A 24,154-nucleotide genomic window follows, 5' to 3' on the forward strand; every position below is an offset into this window, starting at 1 on the left:
AATTATCCTAGTTGAAAGCTCTTGATCATCTAAATTAAGTCAATTTAAAGAAAAAAATTTAGTTTATTCTTTTGTTGTTGCTGTTGAGTTGCTAAGTTGTGTGCAACTCTTTTGCAACCCCAGGGACTGTAGCCCAGCAGGCTCCTCTGTCCATGGAATGCACCAGGCAAGAATACTGGAGTGGGTAGTCACTCCCTTCTCCAGGGGATCTTCCCAAACCAGGGATCAAACCTGCGTCTCCTATGTCTCTTACACTGGCAGGCAGATTCTTACCACTGAACCACCAGGAAAGCCCAGTTTATTACAGTTTATTACAGTGCTAAAGTAATATATGGGCTCTCCTTGGTGGTTCAGATGGTAAAGAATCCATCTGCAATGCAGGAGACCCACGTTTGATCCCTGGGTAGTAAAGATCCCCTAGAAAAAGGAATGGTTATCCACTCCAGTATTCTTGCACAGAAAATCCCATGAACAGAGGAGCCTGGCGGGCTATAGTCCATGAGGTCACAAAGAGTCAGACACAACTGAGCGACTAAGCACACAAAGTAATACAGAGCTCCAACTGCATGAACTGACAATCAAAATTACTACAGTTGCAAACATATTACAGATTCTGAATATCACTCTTCATTGGATTTTTTGTCATTTCAAAAAATCTTTCTTTAGTGAATCATGAAACCATAAAATTTTTCATCTGAGTGCACCTTAAAAATCATGTCACAGCCAGCTCCTTCATCTTCGAAATGAAGAAATTCAAATTTAGAGAGATGAAATAGACTTAGAATAACATTCACCATGAAATACCTAGTTTAGAGTCTGAAAATAATAATATCAGAGCACAGGTTTGGAATCTTTCTCTCTCCAGGACTCAGGCTATGGTTATGGACAACTAACCGAAGTTAAGACTGGAGAAAAGATTATCACACTGCACAAACACTGAGCTATCAAAGTTTATGATATACACCATTGTGATCGGCTCTCCCCTTTAAAGATATTTAAAAAGAATAATGACAGCACTTTTTGGAAATAGTTAGAGCCCTCTACCGTTGTCTAGAAAAAGGACCATTTATGGTTCGGTTCCATCCAATGCCAGTAATACTACGCACAGCATAAGACATAACAAAACTATTTTAAGATCAATTGTTGAGTCCGATGACTGTACCTCCCAGCCTTCAATATGAGACTGCCACTCCTCTAAAACTTCCAGCTTTTCCATCTGTCTCTTGGCCTCGTTGATGTTGGAACAGACGGCTTTCATGGCTTGGAGAGCTTCCATGAGTGCTGCATAGTCACTGTGTTTCCTTGGAGTCCGCTTAAGCAACTCCTGTTTATACACAAAACACAAATCACCCTTTGATCTTCAGCTTTCTGGGACAGCAGGTTCAGACTGACCAGGAAACGAAAACTGCAAGGATCGTGAGAGCCACTTTCAGAAGTGACATCACAAACTCCACCAAGATCAAGACCCCAAAAAAAACACTGAATGAGTGTCACCACCTGCACACACCACAGTCACTTTAAATTTTCCCTTAAAATGATGTTGTTTTTAAAAACTAAATTAGATGTCTCCTTTCAAACTATCAAATATCTCACCTACAGCATGTAATTTTTTAATATGATTTATAAGTTTGTATAATTTTTATGTTTGACTTGAGCTCCAAAATGAGGACTTCTTTATATGTTGATTTCATTTCCTAGTGTTTAAAAGAATGGTAAACCATCAAACAAAAATATCCTATAATTTAAAAAATAATTTAAGTCCCTTACTTTCTAACACTTTTTGAGAAACTATAAAAAAGTGTCATAAATAAAGCAAATTTTTAAAATGTCTTATATTCTAGTAAAACAAGTAATTTATAAATTCTGCAATACTCCATCATTAAAGGAGCAATTTATGCTGTTTTTGCCAACAACTTGGTTGTTTCTCTCTCAGTTTATTCTCTACAATGAATTCTATACACCCTTCAATAGCTTTTTCCTTTTTTCCTTTTTCTTTTTTTTTTTTTCATTCAGGATATTAGAACTAGAGTAATCTTTAATCTTATAAAAGGTCTTATTTAGAAGCACAAAATTAAACATCTTCACCCACTGTCTAGACAGCTGTGACCACATTGCTTTTTAATTAGTCATTTGTTTCCTTACGACAGTTGCCATCATCATGTAACTAACACAATTAGAGAAATCCGGAGGCAAATCTTGAAGAGAATTTTCTAAATTCTTAACACAGTGGGAAAATATGCAGTTGTTATGCTCTCTTGATGTTCTTTATTGTTGAAAATTCTGCCATCAACTTTGACCCTGCATTCAAAATATTCACACTCTGTTTGACAGAACCAGCACCAAAAGGATCCACATTACATCACTGCCAAGGTCAGGTTTAAAAAGTTATGCTGGATCACAAATCCATAAAAGAGAGATGCAGGCTTCTCCAGAAACCCTCAAGTCTTAGAGTTACTTGTAAATTATGTGAAGTGGTGAAGGCAGTCTACAGGCTATAATTGGGGGCTCCCATGGGCCTGTGCCAAGTGAGATCTCTGGAGTTGAGACATGAATTTAGATACTGTGAGACAGCAAAAGAAATGACCAGTAATAATCTGTCAGTTACTGGCTATGAACCCTGTGCTGGTTGGCCAACCCAGTAATTTCAAGTTCTACAAATAAGACCAAGGTATCTTTTCTTTAAAACACTGCCTAATCCCCTAATGTTTTCTAATGAATAAATAAAAACCATCCCAAATTAAACAGAATACCAGCTCAGTTTTTCAGTTGATGGTACAAAGTTGAAAAATATCAATACCAATATATATACTGCACAAGTAGTTTTTTCCTGTTTATCTGTGAAGATAATTTTTCAAAAAGCAAAAAGATGTCATTTCTCCATGACTTGTAGATACTCTGAATTGACCTTTCTTCCTAAAGCAAGGATATGTCCATGTTCCTATCTCTGAGGCCACCTGAGGTCATCCTTGGTCAGAAATGAGTTGATTTAGAACAACCACATGACTTGATATCTTTCTTTTAATATCACCATCCCTTCTGATTCTTAAAACAAATCCTCGGGATTCCAAAGCCAGGAGTAGGAATAAGAGGAGTGGTGAGAATGCATGCAAATTTGTCACCAAATCAGAGGTAAGAAGGGACTACCAGAAAGATGGAAGTCACATCTGCATCAACCCTGTCTGCTCCCTGGAGACGGTGCCACAGTTCCACAGACCTGGACATTCCTGTGCTAGCTTCTCTCTATGCGAGCTAACCAAGTGATTTACACTTGTTTTCTTTTAATAAGAAATCCTTTTCAAAGAAAATTTTCATTGAAATCTAATGTATGCAACTGACAAAATCTATAATGAAAAAATGTATTTTTAGTTCAAATTCATAACATCTATTTCTCAAAAAGTAAATCAATTAAGAATGCCAGTTAGTATATCCATAGCATTTCTGAGTTTGTTTTTTAATTTAGATACTAAGAAGTAGTTAATATATTAAAATAAATCAGAATCAAATGCACATGAGTAATAAATGATTTGTATAAAATAGCTTAATCAATTATTAGGTACTCCTTTATGTATATGAATACATATGTACATATATCTATGTATACATAGACATACATATATACACATATGTATACATAGATATACATGCACTTACACATTCTTTTAGGTATTTATTATAATTTCATATCATCATCATTATTTCTGTTTCATACATGAAACCCACGCCTTTAAAAGGTTAGATTACAATCTCACTCATGCAGCTAGTAAGCAGAAGGCGTAGGACTTGAACTCAGAACTCAGATGTTCAACCACTACCCCCAACTGACTATTCAGATGCCACATTTCCAAAAATTTCCTTTCCAGAACTGCTATTCTAATCTATTCAATATCCTTATATTATGAACAATATTTAGTACATTACAATGTGTTTTCCATAATAAAACTTTTGATCATTTGTAATGAGGCCATGGATCTATGATCATAGGCATTTCCTGTCTTCCAGAGGCAGAGTTTTCTTATAACTGTCTTTCCATGTTCTATCATTTATTATCCCATGTGACCCACTCCATTACCTGTAATAATGACCGAAAAACCAGGCTCTGAAATTATGTAACTTAGCCTTAACTTTATTAGCATCAAGAAGTCAACAATGGTTGAGGAAAGGAAAAAAAATACACCAACAGCAGGTTTACAGCAGACAAAATAAAGTGCTATATAAACTGGTCATAATGTACTTAATGGGATTTATCTTGGAACTAATGTGTTTACACTAAAGGTAACTCAAACAAGTTTTTTTTTTTTTTTTATGAAGAGCACAAAAAGTCTCTATTCCCAGACATTTGTTCCCTACTCTCTATATAAATTAGTGACAAAATAGCTATTTTTTCCCAATAACTGTATTTGTTTTTACTTTAGAATGTCAGACTATTTAAAAGAAAATTTTTATTTTTAAAAAGATCATCAGCAAAAATATACAGGTACAAGAGAAATGCAACAATGAAGAAAACACATAAAGTACCTTCAAAAGTAGAGGGTATTTGCATATTCTTTGTATTGGCGTTACCAAGTATCCTTCCAGAGGGACATCTGTGTTCTTCCGTCCTCCGAGCAGCATGCAGTTCTGGGGTGGAAATACAGACAACGAATTATATTTTTAAGCCTGATTCTCTCATAAACTTTTCTGTTGAAAACCTGTGAAAGCATGTCTCTATATAACTTCTGTCTCTGAGAAATGCATGTGGTGTACATGCTCAGTCATGTCTGACTCTTTGTGACCCCGTGGACTGTAGTACACCAGGCTCTTCTGTCCGTGGGATTCTCTAGGCAAGAATGCTGGAGTGGGTTGTCATACCCTCCTCCAGAGGATCTTCCCGACCCAGGGATTGAACTCACATTTGCTGCATTGCAGTCAGATTCTTTACCACTGAGCCACTGGGGAAGCCCGAGAAAAGCACATTTAGTTACAAATAAAATTTACAGGAGAGAAAGGAAATAATTTTGCATTTCAGTTTAGAGACCTGTGTTTTGAGTCTTTATCTTGAAAATGAATTCACATATATCCAACTGAATATGAAGTCTGAGGAAGAAGACAGAAAGTAAAAGATGGAGGAATGAATTAATGGAGAGATGTTGAGTGGATGGACGGATATGCTGAGTAAAAGAAATAAACAGAGACGGAGGGATGAATTAATGGAGAGATGGATGAGTGGATGGATGGATGGATGGATGTACTGATGGATGGATGTGCTGACGGATGAATAAACAGATGCACACGTGCATATACACATCATGCTTAGGGAGAGGTTGTGTAGTGATGCAGAAGGTCAGGCCTGAAGATGACTGGGTTCTCCCCATGCCCTGCCATTGGCAAGCGGTGCAACTTGGACCAATTTCAAGGTTCTACTTTTCCTCTCTGTTAAACAGGCCAGTTTTAATCCAGTGATCTCTAAGCCACTTTGAGCTGTAATACCTCACCAATGACACTGGCCAGCCAGTCTCAGAGAAGGAGGTCAGATATGATCTCCACAGAGGCAAGACGAAAGAAGAAAACTCAAAGCCAACAATCACACTGAAATGAAATGGGAGCAGCTTCCGTTTACTAAAAGTGACAGTCAAGAGAATCGATGCTGATAAAGACTTGATCCTCTTAAGCACTTCATCCTTATTCTGTGTTTAAGCTGCAGTGACAATATAAAAAATTTTAAAAAAACAATGGTTTTAATTTAAAAAATTTTTACAAACTTTTTTTGGCTGTGCCACAAGACTCATGAGATCTTAGTTCCCTGACCAGGGATTAAACCTGGGCCCTGGCAGTGAAAATGCCAATTCCTAACTGCTGGACTGCCAGGGCATTCCCTAAAAAATAGTTTTGAAACTGATGTCAAAACCTGTTTCTGAAGCACCTATCACGGTGACTGGCACAGACAAAGCAGATAATAAATATTCAACAGAGGAAGAAAAGGGCTCCTCAATTATCATACTGATAATAACCTGTATACCACTATCTTTTAAAATACAGTCTTACATTCAGCAAGAGGAGAGACTGAGTGCTGAGCAGGAAAGGAGATAAAAGGAACAGTGAGGAGATAAAAGGAACAGTGATGAAAGCAGAACAATGCCCCCCGCCCCCACTGCCTTGAGCAACTGAGTTCAGCTCCAATCCGTGCAGCCAACTGGGCAAAACCAGCTCCGTGACTTTCACTTCACCAGCAACCTTAGACAGAGCAGCAAATAAGTGTCCCATTCAAACCTGTTCTAAGGGGTTTCAACCCCTCTTGCAATCAGGTCATCAAAATAACTCTTTCCACCTGTTATGGTACTATCCCCAAAGGAATCCTATGTATTAATAACATATCTACATACCATTCTACTTCCAGTGATGTTTCGGTGTTCCCATAGAGTGAACACTCCTTATACATGCAGCCACCCCCTGTACCTAGCCCTGGGCTAAAGCACCCTAAGCAACTCATGACTGTCTAACTTGCTACTGGGGCTTCCCAGATGGCTCAGTGGTAAAGAATTCACTTGCCAATGAAGGAGACACAAGAGACGTGTGTTTGATCTCTGGGTCAGGAAGACACCCTGGAGTAGGAAATGGCAACCTGCTCCAGTATTCTTTTGTGGAGAATTCCATGGACAGGGGAGACTGGTGGACTACAGTCCATGGGGCCACAGAGAGTCAGACACAACTGAGTGATTAAGTAGCAACAACCTGCTTTTATTTTCTTATCCATTAGTCCTACATAGACTACAAACTCCCTTCTTAACAGCTGAGGTTGGTTGTCATTTTATTTCTTTTTAAAATTTTTATTGGAGTATAGCTGATTTACAATGTTGTGTTAGTTCCTGCTGCACAGCAAAGTGAATCCATCATACATATACACAGATCCACTCTTTTTCAGATTCTTTTCCCATATAGGTCATTACAGAGAACTGAGTGGAGTTCCCTGAGCTGTACAGTAGGTCCTTATTAGACTGGCTTGTGAGAGTCATCTCTCTACTTATGTAGACAGAAAATATATTTCCTAAATAAGCTCCCAGAGAATCCACCAATCCTAAAAACTTACTCGGGTGATGGCATATGCAAGTACCCAAAATTATAACATCATCATCCCATATCTGTAAACCCTTAATGTTTTCCAAACGGTGATTGCTATTATCCCTATTTAATGAGTAAGGAAAAGGACACCAGAGATGTAATGAATTTCCTAAAGTCATCCAGATAATTAGTGTCCACTTAGTGCCAAGGCAAGAACTATCAAAGCCAGGATCTTCCTACCAGCAGCATCTGGGACTTGGGATATGTAGCGGAGACCCAGCTCTGCTGAGAACAGAGTGCCCTGAGGGGTACAGCAGAGTTCTGAGACTTCACAGGGAGCTCCATTAGTCCAAAGGTGCAGGAACTTCCTCTGGCCATGCCAGAGAGAAGAGATCAGTAAATTCTCTTCCCCCAAACAACTGATGCGTGTGTGCATGCTAAGTCGCTTCAGCCATGTCTAACTCTTTGCAACCCTATGGACTGTAGCCCTCCAGGCCCCTCTGTCCATGGGATTCTCCAGGCAAGAATACTGGAGTGGGTTGCCATGCCCTCCTCCAGAGGATCTTCCTGACCCAGGGATCAAACCACCTCCTGTGTCTCCTGCATTGCAGGAGGATTCTTTTACCATTGAGCAACCAGGGAAGCCCAAAACAGCGGTTATACTAAACTAAATTGTGGGGGCAGGGGGGACAACAATTTAAGGACTCTGGAAATCAACTAAAGTCAACAAATTGAGAAGTGTTTATTCACGAAAAACTGCTGAACTTCAGGTAAGAACAGAGGACTTAGTAGCATTCTTGCCTGGGCCCTTCCCTTTCTTCCCCTTCTTCTCCCCCCCACCAACCAGGGTCATCCTCAGCTCATCCTGCATGGTGACCTGGTCACAGTAGCACTGGCCCTGCAAACCAGCTATCAGAGGGGCCTGCAGAGGGCAAAAATCCCACACCCAGGAGTGTTGGCAATGTAGCACACTGCCTAAGAAAAACGGGCACGCTCACAATTACGCTAGCCCGAGACTTCGGTCCTGCTTGGGGCAAACGTCAGACTGTGTACATGCAGAGAAGAAATGAGATGATGGCCCCTTAAGAAGAAAAACCCAGGTCTGAGTTGGAAACTGCCTGCTCTGTGAATGTGTCCCCCCACACTCCCACACAGATCCAGAAATCAGATGCATCGTGAGGTTCAGTTTACCTCTGACAAATTCCCAACTGACCACTGAGTTAAAAAGTCAGAGGAGTCACGCCTAAAGGAAAAACTAAGTTATAAAACAAAAACTGAGTAAAGACGGGGGCAGCGGCTGCGTATACAAAAGGTACAGATTCTCAAATTCAATCCAGTCAAGTTACTAAAAACAAAACAAACAAAAAAATAATAACCAGCCTCAGGAAATAGGACTTCCTAAGTTAAGATGTATATTGTATTCCCTAGAGAAATTATTAAAAAAGGAAAAGACATGATCATAAACTCACTGTTTCAGCAATTCTACTCTAAGTATTTACCCAAGAAAATGAAAATGTATATCCACACACAGACTTGTACATGAATATTCATAATAGTATTCTTTAGAACTGCCCAAACTGGGCATATCCTGACTTTACTAAGAAATCTTTCTCTCCGAAATGACTTCAAGGATCTTCAAGGCCCACCATTACCACAGTCAATTGTTGACCCATTATTCATAAACTGGCAAATGGATAAACAAAACACAATGGAATATTATTCAGCAATAACAATGAATGGAGTATGGATACATGTTATAACAAGGATGAACCTCAAAATCATTTTAGTCAGCAAAAGAAGCCAGGCATTAAAAGATAGTATTGTATTATACTCCATTTATATGAAATCTCCAGAAAAGGCAAACCTAGAGGGATGGAGAGCAAATCGGTGATTGCCTTGAGCTAACAGCGGGAGTAGAAATGAGTTGTAAACAGGTATTTTATTTTTCAGTTTAAATGAGCTGATCCAGGCTCTAAAACCGGATGGTGAAGATTGGCCTCTCCACTCCACAGCTTGCTAAATATCACTGAATTCTATTTACAGTGAGGTTTTCACTGGCAATTATGATGTTTAAGTAACTGCCAAAATATGTATTTATTTGTACTATCCTAAAGAAATTAAACACAGATTTTTCTCTTTTTATGAACAATGAATAAAGAATATATGTAGGAGAAAGGTCGGTCTTGAAAATTCTTTTCTACCATCCCCACGAAGTGTTTCCTTCCTGTCACTGCCCTACTTAGAGCTCTCTAAGCAGCAGTAAATGAAACTCTAGAGACTGGAGGGATATAAAAGCAAGGGTGAACTCTGGCATAAACGTCTTCTCTCACTAAGAACCTGTGGTCTCGTAACTCGTCAACCAGGAGAGGGTATGGCAGTGTTTCTCCATGAACAAGCTTCTCCCAACTCTCACTTCTTTTCATTTCATTCATTCATTTCATGTGTGTGTGTGTGTGTGTGTGTGTGTGTGATTTTAAGAGTATATATCAGATTGGCGAAAAAGTTCATTCAGGTTTTTCCATATAACAGAAAACACTTAATAAACTTTTCAGCCAACTCAATTTATTACTATATGCATTTACTGAAGTACAGTTGATTTACAGTCTCACTTCTTACATTTCTCAAAGGACTCTCTAGCTTCATAGCAGGGATATGTTAAAAACAGATGTCACACAAGCAGTTCTAATACTACCCTGATGCTATTCCTTGGCTCTCAGTGGACCTATCAACAAATAACAGCATATGGTGACACATAAATATATACTTACCAAAAGAAATGTCCGGATTGTTCTTATTTTGTTAAGTTCAAAGAGCAATTTCTGTGCCTTCTCATGATTACTACAATATTCATCATAGATGCGAAACTTGTCTTTCTGTAAATTCAAGAATACATTAGAGTCATGTTATTAGCCATTTTGAAACATGAAGGGTGATGTTTATGAACAAACTTTATTAAGTGTTTACTACATTTCAAGAGCAATACTGTGTGTATATAGGAATATGTTTATTTTTTTCTGGTCCATGAAGGGGATGGATCTAGGAAGGGGACAGACTTATATTCATTACAATCCAATATGATGTACACACAAAAAAGTAAATGAACCAAGTGCTAGCAGATTACAGACAAGAGAGCATTTAGCTTTACTGGGAGGGCTCAGTTACAGCTTTAGTAAAGATATCATATCCAGGCAAGAGCAGGGAGATGAATCTACAATTCCTCAGCAGGGCGAGGGAAGAATGTATTTTGGTGGAAGGAAAAGCATGTGTCAGATCATAGAGGAATAGGACATAGTGCCCTGCAGGTCACATGCACCAATCTGGACAGTTTAAAAGGGGCACTGACAAAGTAGATGATATTCAGCAACAAGCAACTAAGATAATGACAGACCTTGAAGATGTTACATCTGAAAGGTCATCTCAGAGAGAGATACTTGTTTGCATATAAAAGTAAGGAAGTGCTGCTGCTTCTGCTGCTGCTAAGTCACTTCAGTCATGTCCGACTCTGTGAGACCCCATAGACAGCAGCCCACCAGGCTCCCCCGTCCCTGGGATTCTCCAGGCAAGAGTACTGGAAAAGGCAAGAGTCCTTCTCCAGTAAGGAAGTGCAGCTACTTTCAAATAGCTGTCATACTTATTAAAAAGGATTTATAAATCTTTGTAGCTCCGAAACACAAAACTAGGACCACTGGGTGCAAACTGCAAAGGCCATGATGGGCAGTGACAGGCAGATTTTGGATTAATATAACGATTTTTCCAACAATTAGAGTTATCACTAAAAGTGATCAAGTAAAAGCAAGATGAACAATCTTCACAGGTGCTACAGAAAGGATATGTTCCTAAAAGGAGAACTGTCACACCACCCTGATCTCTAAGCTCTCTTTCTACAAGTGACAATGATTAATATCTATCAAAGTGATCCAAATAAAAGAGGAAGACACAGAAAAGGTAGTGATCAAAGAGTAGAAGAGAAGTGTGTCCTCTGAAATTTCTAAGACATGCATTTAGAAACACTGAGTGCTATTTTATACAGCCAGCAGAAAATTGATTGAATGACTTTATTTCAAGAGATGGTATGAACCAGAAGAAAACAAACTTCAGAAATAGTTCGGCTAAATTCGTGGCTGACAGATTCATAGTGTGTTACTGAGGAAATGGATGTCAGGGAGCAAGATTCCCATGTGCAACCCAGGACTCAGTAACCCAGCAACCACTCCAGCTGGCAGGAGATCTGCATTCCTGCATGAAGGGGAACAGTCTGGATTAAGTGGACACAAACACACGTGACTTAGAGTTGTACCCAAGGAAAGTGTCATCTCCCTATACTCAAGGAGTCTCTCTCTTCCATAGAATTATTTTTACGGAATATTTTCTGATACTTAAAATAACATGTACAGAGTCTGCTCACTACATATATAGATCTAGAAACTACCCATCATTACTTTATAAAAGACTAACTAGAAATAAAAAAAAAAATGAAAATGGATTTCAATGACAAAATTTTTAAACAGAACACTAATCGTATAGCATTTTGATAAATAAATGGATTCCAACGGGTATTCTGAAAATTAGCAACAGGAGAATGATAGAAATAGAAGCATTACTTTTCTTTCGTCAGTATGAATGCCCTTTAGTTCTGAAAACAATTTTCACTATACAGGTGGCTTCTTACCTTGCAAATCGACTGCATAAATAATTTCAGCTATCATGTGTAAAGAAGTGGAAACGATCATACAAGCATGACATACAATTTGAAACAACTGAGTCCTGACTGGCTTGTTCTTCTTCTGCACTGCTCCGTACAAGCCTCTGAGAAAAATTCAGATGCAAGCGTGTGTGTACCTTGAGGGACCAGGTCTGTTCATCTCCAGGTTTGTCAGAAGTCAATCAACAAGAGAACATTTTGACTAACACAAGGCTCATCACACCATTATAAGAGTGAGGATTTTCTGCCTCAAAAGAGAAATGCTCCATGTTTGAGAGTAACATAAAAATCCATTCATTATGGACAGCCTGAATATTCATTAGAATTCAAAGCTACAGCGGATGCGAAAAACTAACTCGTTGGGAAAAAAGAAAAGCCTGTTTATTCTGCACTGAATAAAATGGATGATGCGAGGCCCCCTCCCCTTTTCTGGCTCTAAGTGGAAGATTTCCCTGGCCTTAAAAGACCCCAAACTTTTTTTTTTGGTGTCAGATTTTACCTCTAACGCTGAATTCCCACATACTACTTTGCCAAAAGGGAAACCTTAAATGCTAGGGGGAAAAGCTTTTAAAATAAACAGAAACTGATCCTACAAACTGAAGAAAGCAGGTTCCCACTTCTTGCTGAGCATTAGGTTCTGGATGTAAGCAGTCTTCCACGGCCTTTAAGAATTCTTTATGTACTGCGAGGATGTCCTCAATGTTTGAGAACAGCATCTGTAAATAAATGTGTAAATACAGTAGTGAGGCAAGTTGGAAAAAAAATTCTATGGGAATATAGTATTTTCTCTCCACATTGAGAACACTGGTGGAGAGCTGCCCTTTCCCACCCACCCGGCTGGCAGAGCACCCATTCCGTCTGGACGTCTGCTCCCCTCCCACACAATTCTGGGAACCACTGAAAACCTGATCCAGGTTCTCAGGACAATCCCAAGTGACTGAATCCAAGCATGACAGTCCCATCCCACAAACGACAGTGGGAGGCAGGTAGAAAACCAGACTTGCTGGCTTTACAGGAAGGGCTTCTCTGCCCGCAGAAGTTACTGCTATGAGAGCCAAAGCATTGTCATGTTCCTGTGAGTAACAGCAATCTTTTGCTTGCAACCAAAAGCACCCAAACTATTAATAAAATACTCCATGGTAAGGAGAACAGAAAAGTGATTACTCAATTCAATGGGAAATAGAAATGCCTATAAAATTCATGGGGACTTTTTACTTTCAGTAAAATAACAGGGCAAGTTAGGATCCAAAATAAATATCAATGAAAACATGTACAGTTTAAATGAGTAGTAACAACTATAGCATGATTCTCATTTACTATCTTCCCCCAGCCTTTTTCCCCAAAACTCTTCACAATTTTCCTTCCCTATGGTTTAAAAGGAAATGCTCATACATTTGTGAGCTGAAGGTATTGTGCGGACATTTTCTGCACCAATGGACCATCCAAATCATTTATTCCTCAGGAGTCCGAGCCTGGAAGTCACAATGGCCCACATCCTGCCTTCCAGGCCCCTCCAGTAATCCTCTCACACACGGGTCAGCTCCCTCCCCCTCAGAGACTGGAAAGGTTTTGGACTTGAGGCTATTTTTCTCCTTCCTTTCAAACACTTCCAAGGTCTTGGCAAAAAAAAAAAAAAAGTCCCATCTTCTACACCATCCTCATAACCCTCCATTTCTTTTCCCAAATCCTATTTTCTTGTTTTCTCGCTGTCATCCACACAGGTGCCTGGCACAGAACTTATTCTGTGGCATTATACTGATACTTCCCTGGCATTCCTCTCCTTGCTATTCTTTGGAACTCTGAAATCAAATGGATATATCTTTCCTTTTCTCCTTTGCCTTTAGCTTCTCTCCTTTCCTCAGCTATTTGTAAGGCCTCTGCAGACAACCATTTTGCCTTTTTGCATTTCTTTTTCTTGGGGATGGCCTTGATCACTGCCTCCTGTACACTGTCATGAACCTCCGTCCATAGTTCTTCAGGCAGTCTGTCTTCAGATCTAATCCCTTGAATCTGTTTGTCACTTCCACTGTATAATCGTTAGGGATTTGATTTAGGTCATACCTGAAAGGTCTAGTGGTTATCCCTATTTTCTTCAATTTAAGTCTGAATTTGGCAATAAGGTGTTCATGATCTGAGCGACAGTCAACTTCCAGTCTTGTTTTTGCTGATTGTATAGAGCTTCTCAATCTTTGGCTGCAAAGAATATAATCTGATTTCAGTGCTGACCATCTGGTAATGTCCATGTGTAGAGTCTTCTCTTATGTTGTTGGAAGAAGGTGTTTGCTATGAACAGTAAGTTCTCTTGGCAAAACTCTATTAGCCTTTGCCCTGCTTTATTTTGTACTCCAAGGCCAAATTTGCCTTGTACTCTAGGTATCTTGACTTCCTACTTTTGTATTCCAGTCCCCTATAATGAAGAAGACATCTTTTCTGGGTGTTAGTGCTAGAAGGTCTTGTAGGTCTTCATAGAACTGTTCAACTTCAGCTTCTTCAGCATTACTAGTCGAGGCATAGACTTGGATTACTGTGATACCGAATGGTTTGCCTTGGAAATGAACAGAGACCATTCTGTCATTTTTGAGACTATATCCAAGTACTGCATTTTGGACTCTTTTGTTGACTATGAGGGCTACTCCATTTCTTCTAAGGGATTCTTGCCCACGGTAGTAGATATAATGGTCATTTGAGTTAAATTCACCCATTCCAGTCCATTTTAGTTCACTGATTCCTAAAATATCGATGTTCACTCTTGCCATCTCCTGTTTGACCATTTCTAATTTACCTTGTTTCATGGACCTAATGTTCCAGGTTCCTAAGCAATACTGCTCTTTACAGCATCGTATTTTATTTCCATCACCAGTCACTTATACAACTGAATGTTGTTTTTGCTTTGGCTCCATCTCTTCATTCTTTCTGGAGTTATTTCTTCACTGTTCCCAATATGTAGCATATTGGGCACCTAACAACCTGGGGAGTTCATCTTTCAGTGTCTTATCTTTTTGCCTTTTCATACTGTTCATGGGGTTCTCAAGGCAAGAATACTGAAGTGGTTTGCATTCCCTTCTTCAGTGGACCACATTTTGTCAGAACTCTCCACCATAACCTGTCCATGTGGGACGGCCCTACACAGCATGGCTCATAGTTTCATTGAGACAATACTTTGCCAGCAAAGGTCCATCTGGTCAAAGCTATGGTTTTTCCAGTAGTCATGTATGGATGTGAGAGTTGGACCATAAAGAAAGTTGAGCACCAAAGAACTGATGCTTTTGAACTGTGGTTGTTGGAGAAGACTCTTGAAAGTCCCTTGGACTGCAAGGAGATCCAACCAGTCCATCCTAAAAGAAATCAGTCCTGAATATTCATTGGAAGGACTGATGCTGAAACTGAAACTGCAATACTTTGGCCACCTGATGCAAAGAACTGACTCATTAGAAAAGACCCTGATGCGGGAAAAGACTGAAGGCAGGAGGAGAAGGGGAAGACAGAGGATGAGATGGTTGGATGGCTTCACCGACTCGATGGACATGAGTTTGAGCAAGCTCCAGGAGTTGGTGATGGACAGGGAAGCCTGGCGTGCTGCAGTCCATGGAGTGGCAAAGAGTCAGACACGGCTGAGTGACTGAACTGAACTCCCTGGTATTCCAGTGGTTAACTCTTTGCCTTTCAATGCAGGTGGTGAGGGTTCGATTCCTGGTCAGGGAGCTAAGATCTCACATGCTTAGTGGCCAAAAAAACAAAACATAAACCAGAAACGATATTGTAACAAATTCAATAAAGACTTAAAAAAACAACTTATACTGGAACTGGAGAGAAGTGGACAAGCCCTGAGGTAATACCCCACAGGTGACATTTTAACTGAGGGGACCGTGTGCTGGGGTCAAGGGCCAGCTGCACCTCCTCACCTTCACAGTTTCTTCTGTTACATTTTTGTCAAGCTTCGATGCTGCGCACTGGTTCATCCGGTGCAAGAACGCCTGCAGGAAACAGGAAAAGATATTATGAAGACAACATGGGGTTAATCAAGTAACCGAGTGTTGATCCGAATCAATTATTTTTTTATAAGAATCCAGTAACTATCAAGTGCAATAGTTTTGTTATATCAATAAAAGACAGAAACCTTGTGCATTGTTTGTTTCTCCTACCTGGGGATATTTCCTTTACATTTTGGGACAGGGCCAAAAGTGATCATGTGGATATGAATTAAATGTATTTACCAAGATCTCAAAGTTCTGCAGTAAGATACTTAGAGTCAAATGTTGCCTAAACATCTAAGTCTTGTGAAGCACAAAGGACCAAAATTTAGCCAAAAGGGGACTTCTAATAACAACAAAAGGGCCAGAAATTCTAAAGGGATCCCTTTACAAGTGAGAGAGATTGAGGGAGTGAGGAAGGAAGGGAGAAAGAAAAAGAGACTTTCAAGAAGGAACGGAAGAATTCCCCATCCTCTCCTGCCTGCCTTGAGTTTTTGTATTTCTGGGATCAGGTTCAGAGCTCTCTAAAGCCCTATGGTAGGCAAATAAGTTCATTAGTATTTCAAAGATCTAGACTCTTCCTGGTGGTCATTAAGCCCGTGATGAAATAAGCTATTATTTTTACAAAGAAAAAAAAAAGAGTTATTTATACTGGGCCTTACAAATGTTTAGAAGGAAAAAAATGATTTTCCATCCAGCAAATCTGGTCTGGGTCCTCAAAACAAGGTCCATTAACTACTTAAAGACCAGGGGAGATCATTCCTTCCTTTATCTGTCCTAAGAGCTCCAGCCACTGCCTGTTAAGTCAGGGCACACAGAAGCTGGAAGGAATCTGGAGATACTCCACCAAACAAATGAAAATTACTGTAAGAATGTCTGCAGCATGCAAGGCTCCTCTGTCTACGGAATTTTCCAGGCAAGAATACCAGAGTGGATTACCATTCCCTTCTCCAGGGGATCTTTCCAACCCAGGGATCAAAACCAAGTCTCCCGCAGAGAGAGACTCTCTCTCTCTCAGACTCTTTACTGTCTGAGCCACCAGGGAATCCCATATTTACCAAGATTTAAAAGATTAACAAAACAAAGGATTGTTCATAATATTCCAAAATCATCACCCTCAAGACATTGCTAATAACAATACAAAATGACACAACACTTCTGAGGACAACTTAGTATAAATCTCAGATTTCTAAGTGGGCGTTTCCTTTAACCCAGCAATTCTATCTCTTGAAATTTATCCTAAGAAAATTTTCAGACAAGGGGTTTCAATGTATTGATTATAGAAGCAAAAACAGGGGAAACAACTTAAAAGCTCATCATTAAGGGGATCATTTAATATATTATGGTACAAGCAAACTACAGAATACTGGGGAAAAGTGTAATCAGAAATGGAATGAGATGAAAAGTATATATACATATGTCTGTCTAAAAAAGAGGTCTGTAAACTATTGTTTGGTGGAAATACGACTAAGCATACTGGATGCACACATACATACACACTTTTACATACATATGCATATGTGTATATATACACACATATATGTGTACACATGCATAATGTCAGAGTGCATTCATACTAAGAAAAATACGTGGCACACACTAAAATGCAAACAGTGAGTACTTCCAGGTGGTAGGAAAGTGACCTTTGTACACTTTCTTATTTTCAGAATATCTGGCTGTGTGCATGTTAAACTTTTGTAGAACTTGTGTAAAGAGAAAAACAAAACCATCTAAAAGAAACAAAACAACTGAACTGCAGGATCTCACTCCTAGCTTTAGCTTCAGCACCATCTTGATTCCTGATTCAGTGGGTTCACGTTTCAGATTCCATAACTTTAAAGCCACATCAGTACTAACAGCCTCATCTCAATGTAAGAATTCAGCTGAATTAAATAAAATGAATAAGAAAGTATTGGATGACACCTTAACTTTCTTATTAGAAATCTGTAATACAATCTTTTGAAATATTATCTAAAGTTAGGTATAATTGGCAATGGATAGAGATTTTCAAATTTTCTGGCTTTAATACCCATTTTAATTAGTGTTAACCTAATTTTCAATTTTAGTTTTTTTTTCAACAATATCTTTATCAAAAATGCTCCTTAGCTCTTCCCATTTAGTCATGAAACAGCATGATGCTCTGACCGCCGAGTTTACATTTCATATTGGCCACGTAGGAAACAGAACCTCTCGTGCAAGCAAAACTTAAACTTCACCTCTACATTTATAAATCTTATCATCATAAACTAAACTCAGTCACATTCTGAAACCAGCAAACTAAAGAAAGGAGTAGTGACAATGAATCAAACTATGAGGCAAAAGGAAACATACAACCTAATAAAGTAAACTCTATCTTTATCTGACATTTTATCTTCTTATCCTCCGTGACAATATGGAACTTTTTGTTTAACTGCATGTGAAACAAAACCTGGAACTTCTTAGCATTTCTAACCAAGCATTTATGTTTCCCAAGAGCCTCATCTTATATAGCAGTGAAGGCAGAATTTAGATGCTTGCTTGAGAGGGCAAATTCATGAAAACTGACATTTTCTACAAAATGTGTCAGTCTTCCTTTCTGAAGATAAATGATGTGTTTACAGCATCAAACTTTAATAACCAGAATCTATAGAGTCCTTTCAAACTTTGGTAATTGGGGTATTTCATCATTCTCCTGTCAATCAAGGCAGCATTAATATTCTAGTCACAAAAATACATGAGATTTAGTATGTTGTTTTATCTCTCTATTCATTCATTCTCACCGATTCAGAATCTCATCGGAATTAGATCATCTTCAATCTGATACAAATATAAGGAAAATAAGGACCAGAAAATGGCTTTAATGCCAGTGGTCCTCAAACTTTTCAATGTGTATAAGACTTGAAGAGTTTCAGAATGCCTCATCTTCTCTTCAATTTGCTTCACATTGCTTTCCTCTCAACAAGTTTGGTAAAATATATTAAATGCCATACATTAGTTAAAGAAAGCTAAAGAAGTCACAAATTTGCTACCACATCATCAAAAGAAGGAAGAAAACTCATTCAGATATAATAGGGAGATGCCAGCTTCATCCCTGTCTGTCCATCTGGGCCACTACCAGCTCAAAAGTAAAGTCCATAATGAGTTTTATCTCAGAATGCATTTGCTTATCTTATCATTTCAGTGTACTAAATTATAATCTTTCTCTTTTTGTCTTTCTCCCTCTTTTCATCAGTAATGCACACACAAACCACCCTCCAAAGTCACACAGATTTTTAACAGTTCACACTTTTAATTCCAGATACCTGATGCCAATTTGAGTTTCATATCATATAAGCATTAAACCTTATTACTCCTATAAATATTCTGCATTCAGAATGATCTTAGCATTAACCTGTCACCTTGAATTGTGGCTATTCAATATGAATAGAGATGTATAAATTTTACATATGAAGGTGAAAAGGGAAAATTTAAAGAGCAGCTGTGCCACTGCAGGGAAAACGTATTTTCATTTAATGAAAATAGGTGGAAAAAATAAGACCAAGTATTTCCTTTACCTCTTTAACTTAAGATTACAACATCAAAAGTTTTTGGAAGATACTGTTTTGTTTTGTCTTCCTGAGAGAAAGACAAAACTCTAAATAAATGAAAAGGGCTTGGGACTTCCCTGGTGGTCCAGTGACTAAGATTCCACACTCTCCCAATGCAGGGGCCCAGGTTCGATCACTGGTCAGGAAACTAGATTCTACATGCTGCAACTAAGATCCGACACAGCCAAGTAATTTTTTTTTTTCAAGAAAAGAAAAAGGCTTGCCAGTGGAGTTTGCTTTGAACTCCTGGTTGACCGTGGCACCATTTAATTGGAACAGAGAAGTCAGAAGGGGGAGTAGTTGTTGGAGTGGGAGAATCAGAGTTTGTTCTAGCCATGTTGAGTTTGAGATGCCTACTGGACACCGATGTAGAAGTCTCAAGTAGGGAGTCAGCTGTACTGATCTTTTTTCTAAAGGGAGATTGAAGCTAAAGTTAAAGGGTTGAGTGCTACTGGCAGGAAGATGTAACTCAGGGACAGTCTTCATAACTCAAGGAAGAGAGAAGAGACAGCTGGCTCCTATTCATTGGAGAAAATATGTAGGCAGAGAAGGAAAAAGGCCCCAGAACGGAACCTTGAGAGCATTTTAACATTTACAAGTCAAGTAAAAGAAGAGAAACCAAAGAAGCCAGGAAAGCAGGAGCAAAATCAGAAGAGTGCGGTGTCACAAAAGCCAATAGAGAGAGAGTTTCAGGAAAGAAGTGGTCAATTGCTTTAACAGTGCAGAGAATTCTGCTAAGTACGAACAGATATGTGACTTGACAACACAAGGTGGGTCACTGGTGATCTTGACCATGGTGCAACCAAAGGAATGGGTACAGAATAAATGGAGAATAAGAAAATGGAGTTGGTAGCCACAGAGGTTTAAAGGTATTTAAAGTTTTGCTGAGAAAAGGAGGTGGATTTGAACCAAAGAAGCGTATATGTTTTTTTAAGCTAGAAAATACCAGCTCAATTCATCTGAGTTACATTTTATGTTCCCTTAATATACTTTGGTGAACCCTTCATAAATTTTCCACTCCACTGGATCTCATTTTTGCCTGAAGACCCACTGATTCCAATTTTGAAGTAGAACTCCTTCCTTTACCGTGGAAAAAAGTAACAGACATGCATATTGTGGTGCTAATATCTGTAAATTTAAATACATATCATGCATGTATTATAACTATTAACTACTAGCCAAAATGCTACAATATTGTATTTAATTTGCATGCCAGGCATTGTTTTCAGCAGTGATTCTTAAATGGTTGAGCCTCTGGACTCCTATACATTCTTAAAAATGATGGAGAACTGCAAAGAGCTTTTATTTGTGTAACATATCTATCAATATTTAATATGTTAGAAACTAAAACTAAGAAAAATTTTATTATTTCTTATCCAGAAAATCATGTATAAATTTATTTTAAATTAACAATTATAAACCAATTATATGTTAACATATCTAACATACTTTTAAGAAAAACAGTTATCTTTTCCTAAAAAATTTCAGTGAGAAGTATGGTACTGTTTCATAGGAATGCAAATTTCTTTAATGTCTGGCTTAATAGAAGACATCTGGATTCTCATATGCTTCAATGTGTTGTGACACGTTGTTTGGAAACATTTTATTTTTTAAATGTATTTATTTATCTTCACTTTTGGCTGGGCTGAGTCTTTGTTGCTGTGCAGGTTTTTCTCTAGTTTCCACGAGCGGGGGCTACTCTCTAGTTGCAGTGTATGGGCTTCTATCGTTGCACAACATGGGCTCGAGGGAACTCAGGCTTCAGCAGTTGCATAATGTGTTTCAGATCCCAGGCTCTAGGAATCAGGCTCAATAGTTGTGGCACACAGGCTTAGCAGCTCCACAACATGTGGGATCCTCCCAGATCAGGGATGGAACCTGTGTCTCCTGCATTGGTAGCTGGATTCTTTACCAGGGAATCCCTGGAAACATTTCAATCAGAGTTGGAAAAGAAAAAAATATGTTCATTTCTAGAACATTTTCAGTGCATTGTGAATATTCTTCTTTAAAACAACATCAAAATTCAGTAAGTGATAGTTTCTTGAAGGTCGTCATGATGTGGAATATGACATCATATCAGTGAACTTTTGTACTCTGCTTTGTTAAAACCCATTGATCTATCCTGCAATATGAAGGGCCTTTTATCCATGCTTGCTGTTGTAGCTTTTTAATAGCAATTCACCGAGAGTTATGTATATTTTCCAATTAACACATTTTATTGCGTGGATCAAAAAAACAAGATCCAACTATATGTTATCTAAAAGAAACCCATGATAAATATAAAAACACACATAGGCTGAGAGCAATATATATCATGCTAACATTAATCAAAATAAAGTGGGAGAAGCCATATTATTTTCTGACAGAGCAGACCTCAAAAGCAAGAAGAGTTCTCAAAGATAATCAATTCTCCAAGAAGACATAACAATGCTTAACCTGTACGTATCTAACAAGAGCATCTAAATACATGAGACAAAAAATGATAGAACTGCCACGAACAATAAACGAGTCCACAGTCATTGTTGGAGACTTAACATTTAATCAGAAGTGGAAATATCTAGTAGGCAGAAAATCAGTAAGTATATAACTGAACTCAACAACATTATCAATTGGCTGGATATAAAATAACTATATCCAACAACAGCTATCACCAACCTAGACAGCATATTAAAAAGCAGAGACATTACTTTGCCAACAAAGGTCCATATAGTCAAAGCTGTGGTTTTTTTCCAGTAGTCATGTATGGATGGGAGAGTTGGACCTTACGCTCCAACTTCTTTATAGAAGGCTGAGCCGAAAAACTGATGCTTTCAAACTATGGTGTTGGAGAAGACTCTTGAGAGTCCCTTGGACTGCAAGAAGATCCAACCATTCAATCCTAAAGGAAATCAGTCCTGAATGTTCATTGGAAGGACTGATGCTGAAGCTGAAATTCCAATACTTTGGCCATCTGATGCGAAGAGCTGACCCACTGGAAAAGACCCTGATGCTGGGAAAGATTGAAGGCAGGAGGAGAAGGGGACAACAGAGGAGGAGACAGCTGGATGGCATCACCGATTCGATGGACATGAGTTTGAGCAAACTCTGGGAGTTGGTGATGAACAGGGAAGCCTGGTATGCTGCAGTCTATGGGGTTGCAAAGAGTCGGACATGACTGAGCAACTGATCTGAAACTGAGCTGAACTGAACAACGGCAGAAAGTACCTTCTTCTCAAGCTCACCTGGAAAACTCACCAAAAGAGACCATATTCTGGGCAATAAAACACATTGTAACACATCTAAAAACATAGATATCATACAATATCTGACCACAATGGAATTAATTAAACTAAAAATCAATAATAGATAGTTAGAAAACCCCAAAATGCATGGATATTAAACAATACACTTCTAGATAACACATGGGTCAAGTAAGAAATTTCAGGAGATATAAAATATTTTGAAGAAAATGAAAATACAACTCACCAAAATTTCTAAGAAGCAGCAAAAGAAGAACTCAGAGGTAAGTTTATAGCATTGAAAGCATACATTACAAAATATTTAAATCAATAATCTAAGCTTTCACTTAGGAAAGAAGAACAAACAATCCAGTCAGCAAAAGGGGGAAAAAATATAATAAAAATTAGAGAAGAAATCAGAAAAATTTTAAACATAAAATCAACACCAAAACTCAACAAAACCAAAAGCTGGTTCTTTGCAAAAATAAATAAAGCTAATAACAAATGAAAAACAGGACATCAACAGAGACTGCATGGACATTAAAAGGATAATAAAGGAATATTATGAAAAATGTTACGACTGCAAACGATAACTTAAATGAAATGGATCAATACCTTGACAGACATGACCTGCCAAAATTCACACAAAAAGAAATACAATTTGAGTAGGACTTTATCTATAAAAGGAACTGAATCAATATTTATAAACCTTCTAAAATACAAAGCATCAGACCGAACAAGTTCACTGGTGAATTCTATCAAACAGTTAAAGGAAGAATTACATCAATTCTTCCGAGTCTCTCCCAGAAGACGGAAGTAGAGGAAATACCTCCTAACTTGTTCTGTGAGGTCAGCATTCCTAATAGCAAGATCAGACAAAGATCTCACAGGAAAACGACACCAATATCACTCATAAACTAGATGCAACAATCCTAAACAAAATTTTAACAAATAAAATCCAAAGTGTATAAAAAAAACTATAAACCATTGGAAAAATGGGAGTATTCCAGGTATGCAAAGTTGGTTCAACATTGAAAATCAATTAATGTAAGCCATCAATAGTATAAGAAGAAAAATCACATAATCCTATCAACAGATGCATGAGAGGAGGCTGACAAAATCTAACAGCCATTCACAAAAATTGCTCTTGGCAAACTAAGAATAAAGGAGAATGTCCTCAACATTATAAAAAGTCTTTTAAAACCTTCAGTTCAGTTCAGTCGATCAGTTATGTCTGACTCTCTGCAACCCCGTGGACTGCAGCACGCCAGGCCTCCCCATCTATCACCAACTCCCAGAGCTTGCTCAAACTTGTGTCCATCGAGTTGATGATGTCATCCAACCATCTGATCCTCTGTTGTCCCCTTCTCCTCTCACCTTCAATCCTTCCTAGCACCAGGGTCTTTTCCTATGAGTCAGTTCTTCCCATCAGGTGGCCAAAGTATTGGAGTTTCAGCTTCAGAATCAGTCCTTTCAATGAATACTCAGGACTGATTTCCTTTAGGATGGACTGGTTAGATCTCCTTGCAGTCCAAGGGACTCTCAAGAGTCTTCTCCAACACCACAGTTCAAAAGCATCAAAACTTCTGTGCTCAGTTTTCTTTATAGTCCAACTCTCACATCCATACACGACTACTGGAAAAACCATAGCTTTGACTCTGT

General features: G+C 38.5%; 1 protein-coding gene across 1 annotated transcript in view; it reads right to left on the minus strand.

The window, feature by feature from the left end:
• The window catches only part of PREX2 (phosphatidylinositol-3,4,5-trisphosphate-dependent Rac exchange factor 2), a gene marked incomplete at its 5' end in the record, with an annotated part of 302,517 nt that overhangs the window by 213,827 nt on the left and 64,536 nt on the right, over positions 1 to 24,154 (minus strand). Inside the window, 5 exons of the mRNA XM_010848488.1 lie at positions 1,163 to 1,324; positions 4,516 to 4,617; positions 9,804 to 9,908; positions 12,331 to 12,453; positions 15,640 to 15,711. Coding sequence (XP_010846790.1) covers positions 1,163 to 1,324; positions 4,516 to 4,617; positions 9,804 to 9,908; positions 12,331 to 12,453; positions 15,640 to 15,711 — 564 coding nt within the window. The remainder of the gene's footprint in view (positions 1 to 1,162; positions 1,325 to 4,515; positions 4,618 to 9,803; positions 9,909 to 12,330; positions 12,454 to 15,639; positions 15,712 to 24,154) is intronic.

This window comes from Bison bison, unplaced genomic scaffold, assembly GCF_000754665.1.
Source record: "Bison bison bison isolate TAMUID 2011002044 unplaced genomic scaffold, Bison_UMD1.0 scf7180017864267, whole genome shotgun sequence".
In the NCBI taxonomy this organism is placed as follows: domain Eukaryota; kingdom Metazoa; phylum Chordata; class Mammalia; order Artiodactyla; family Bovidae; genus Bison; species Bison bison.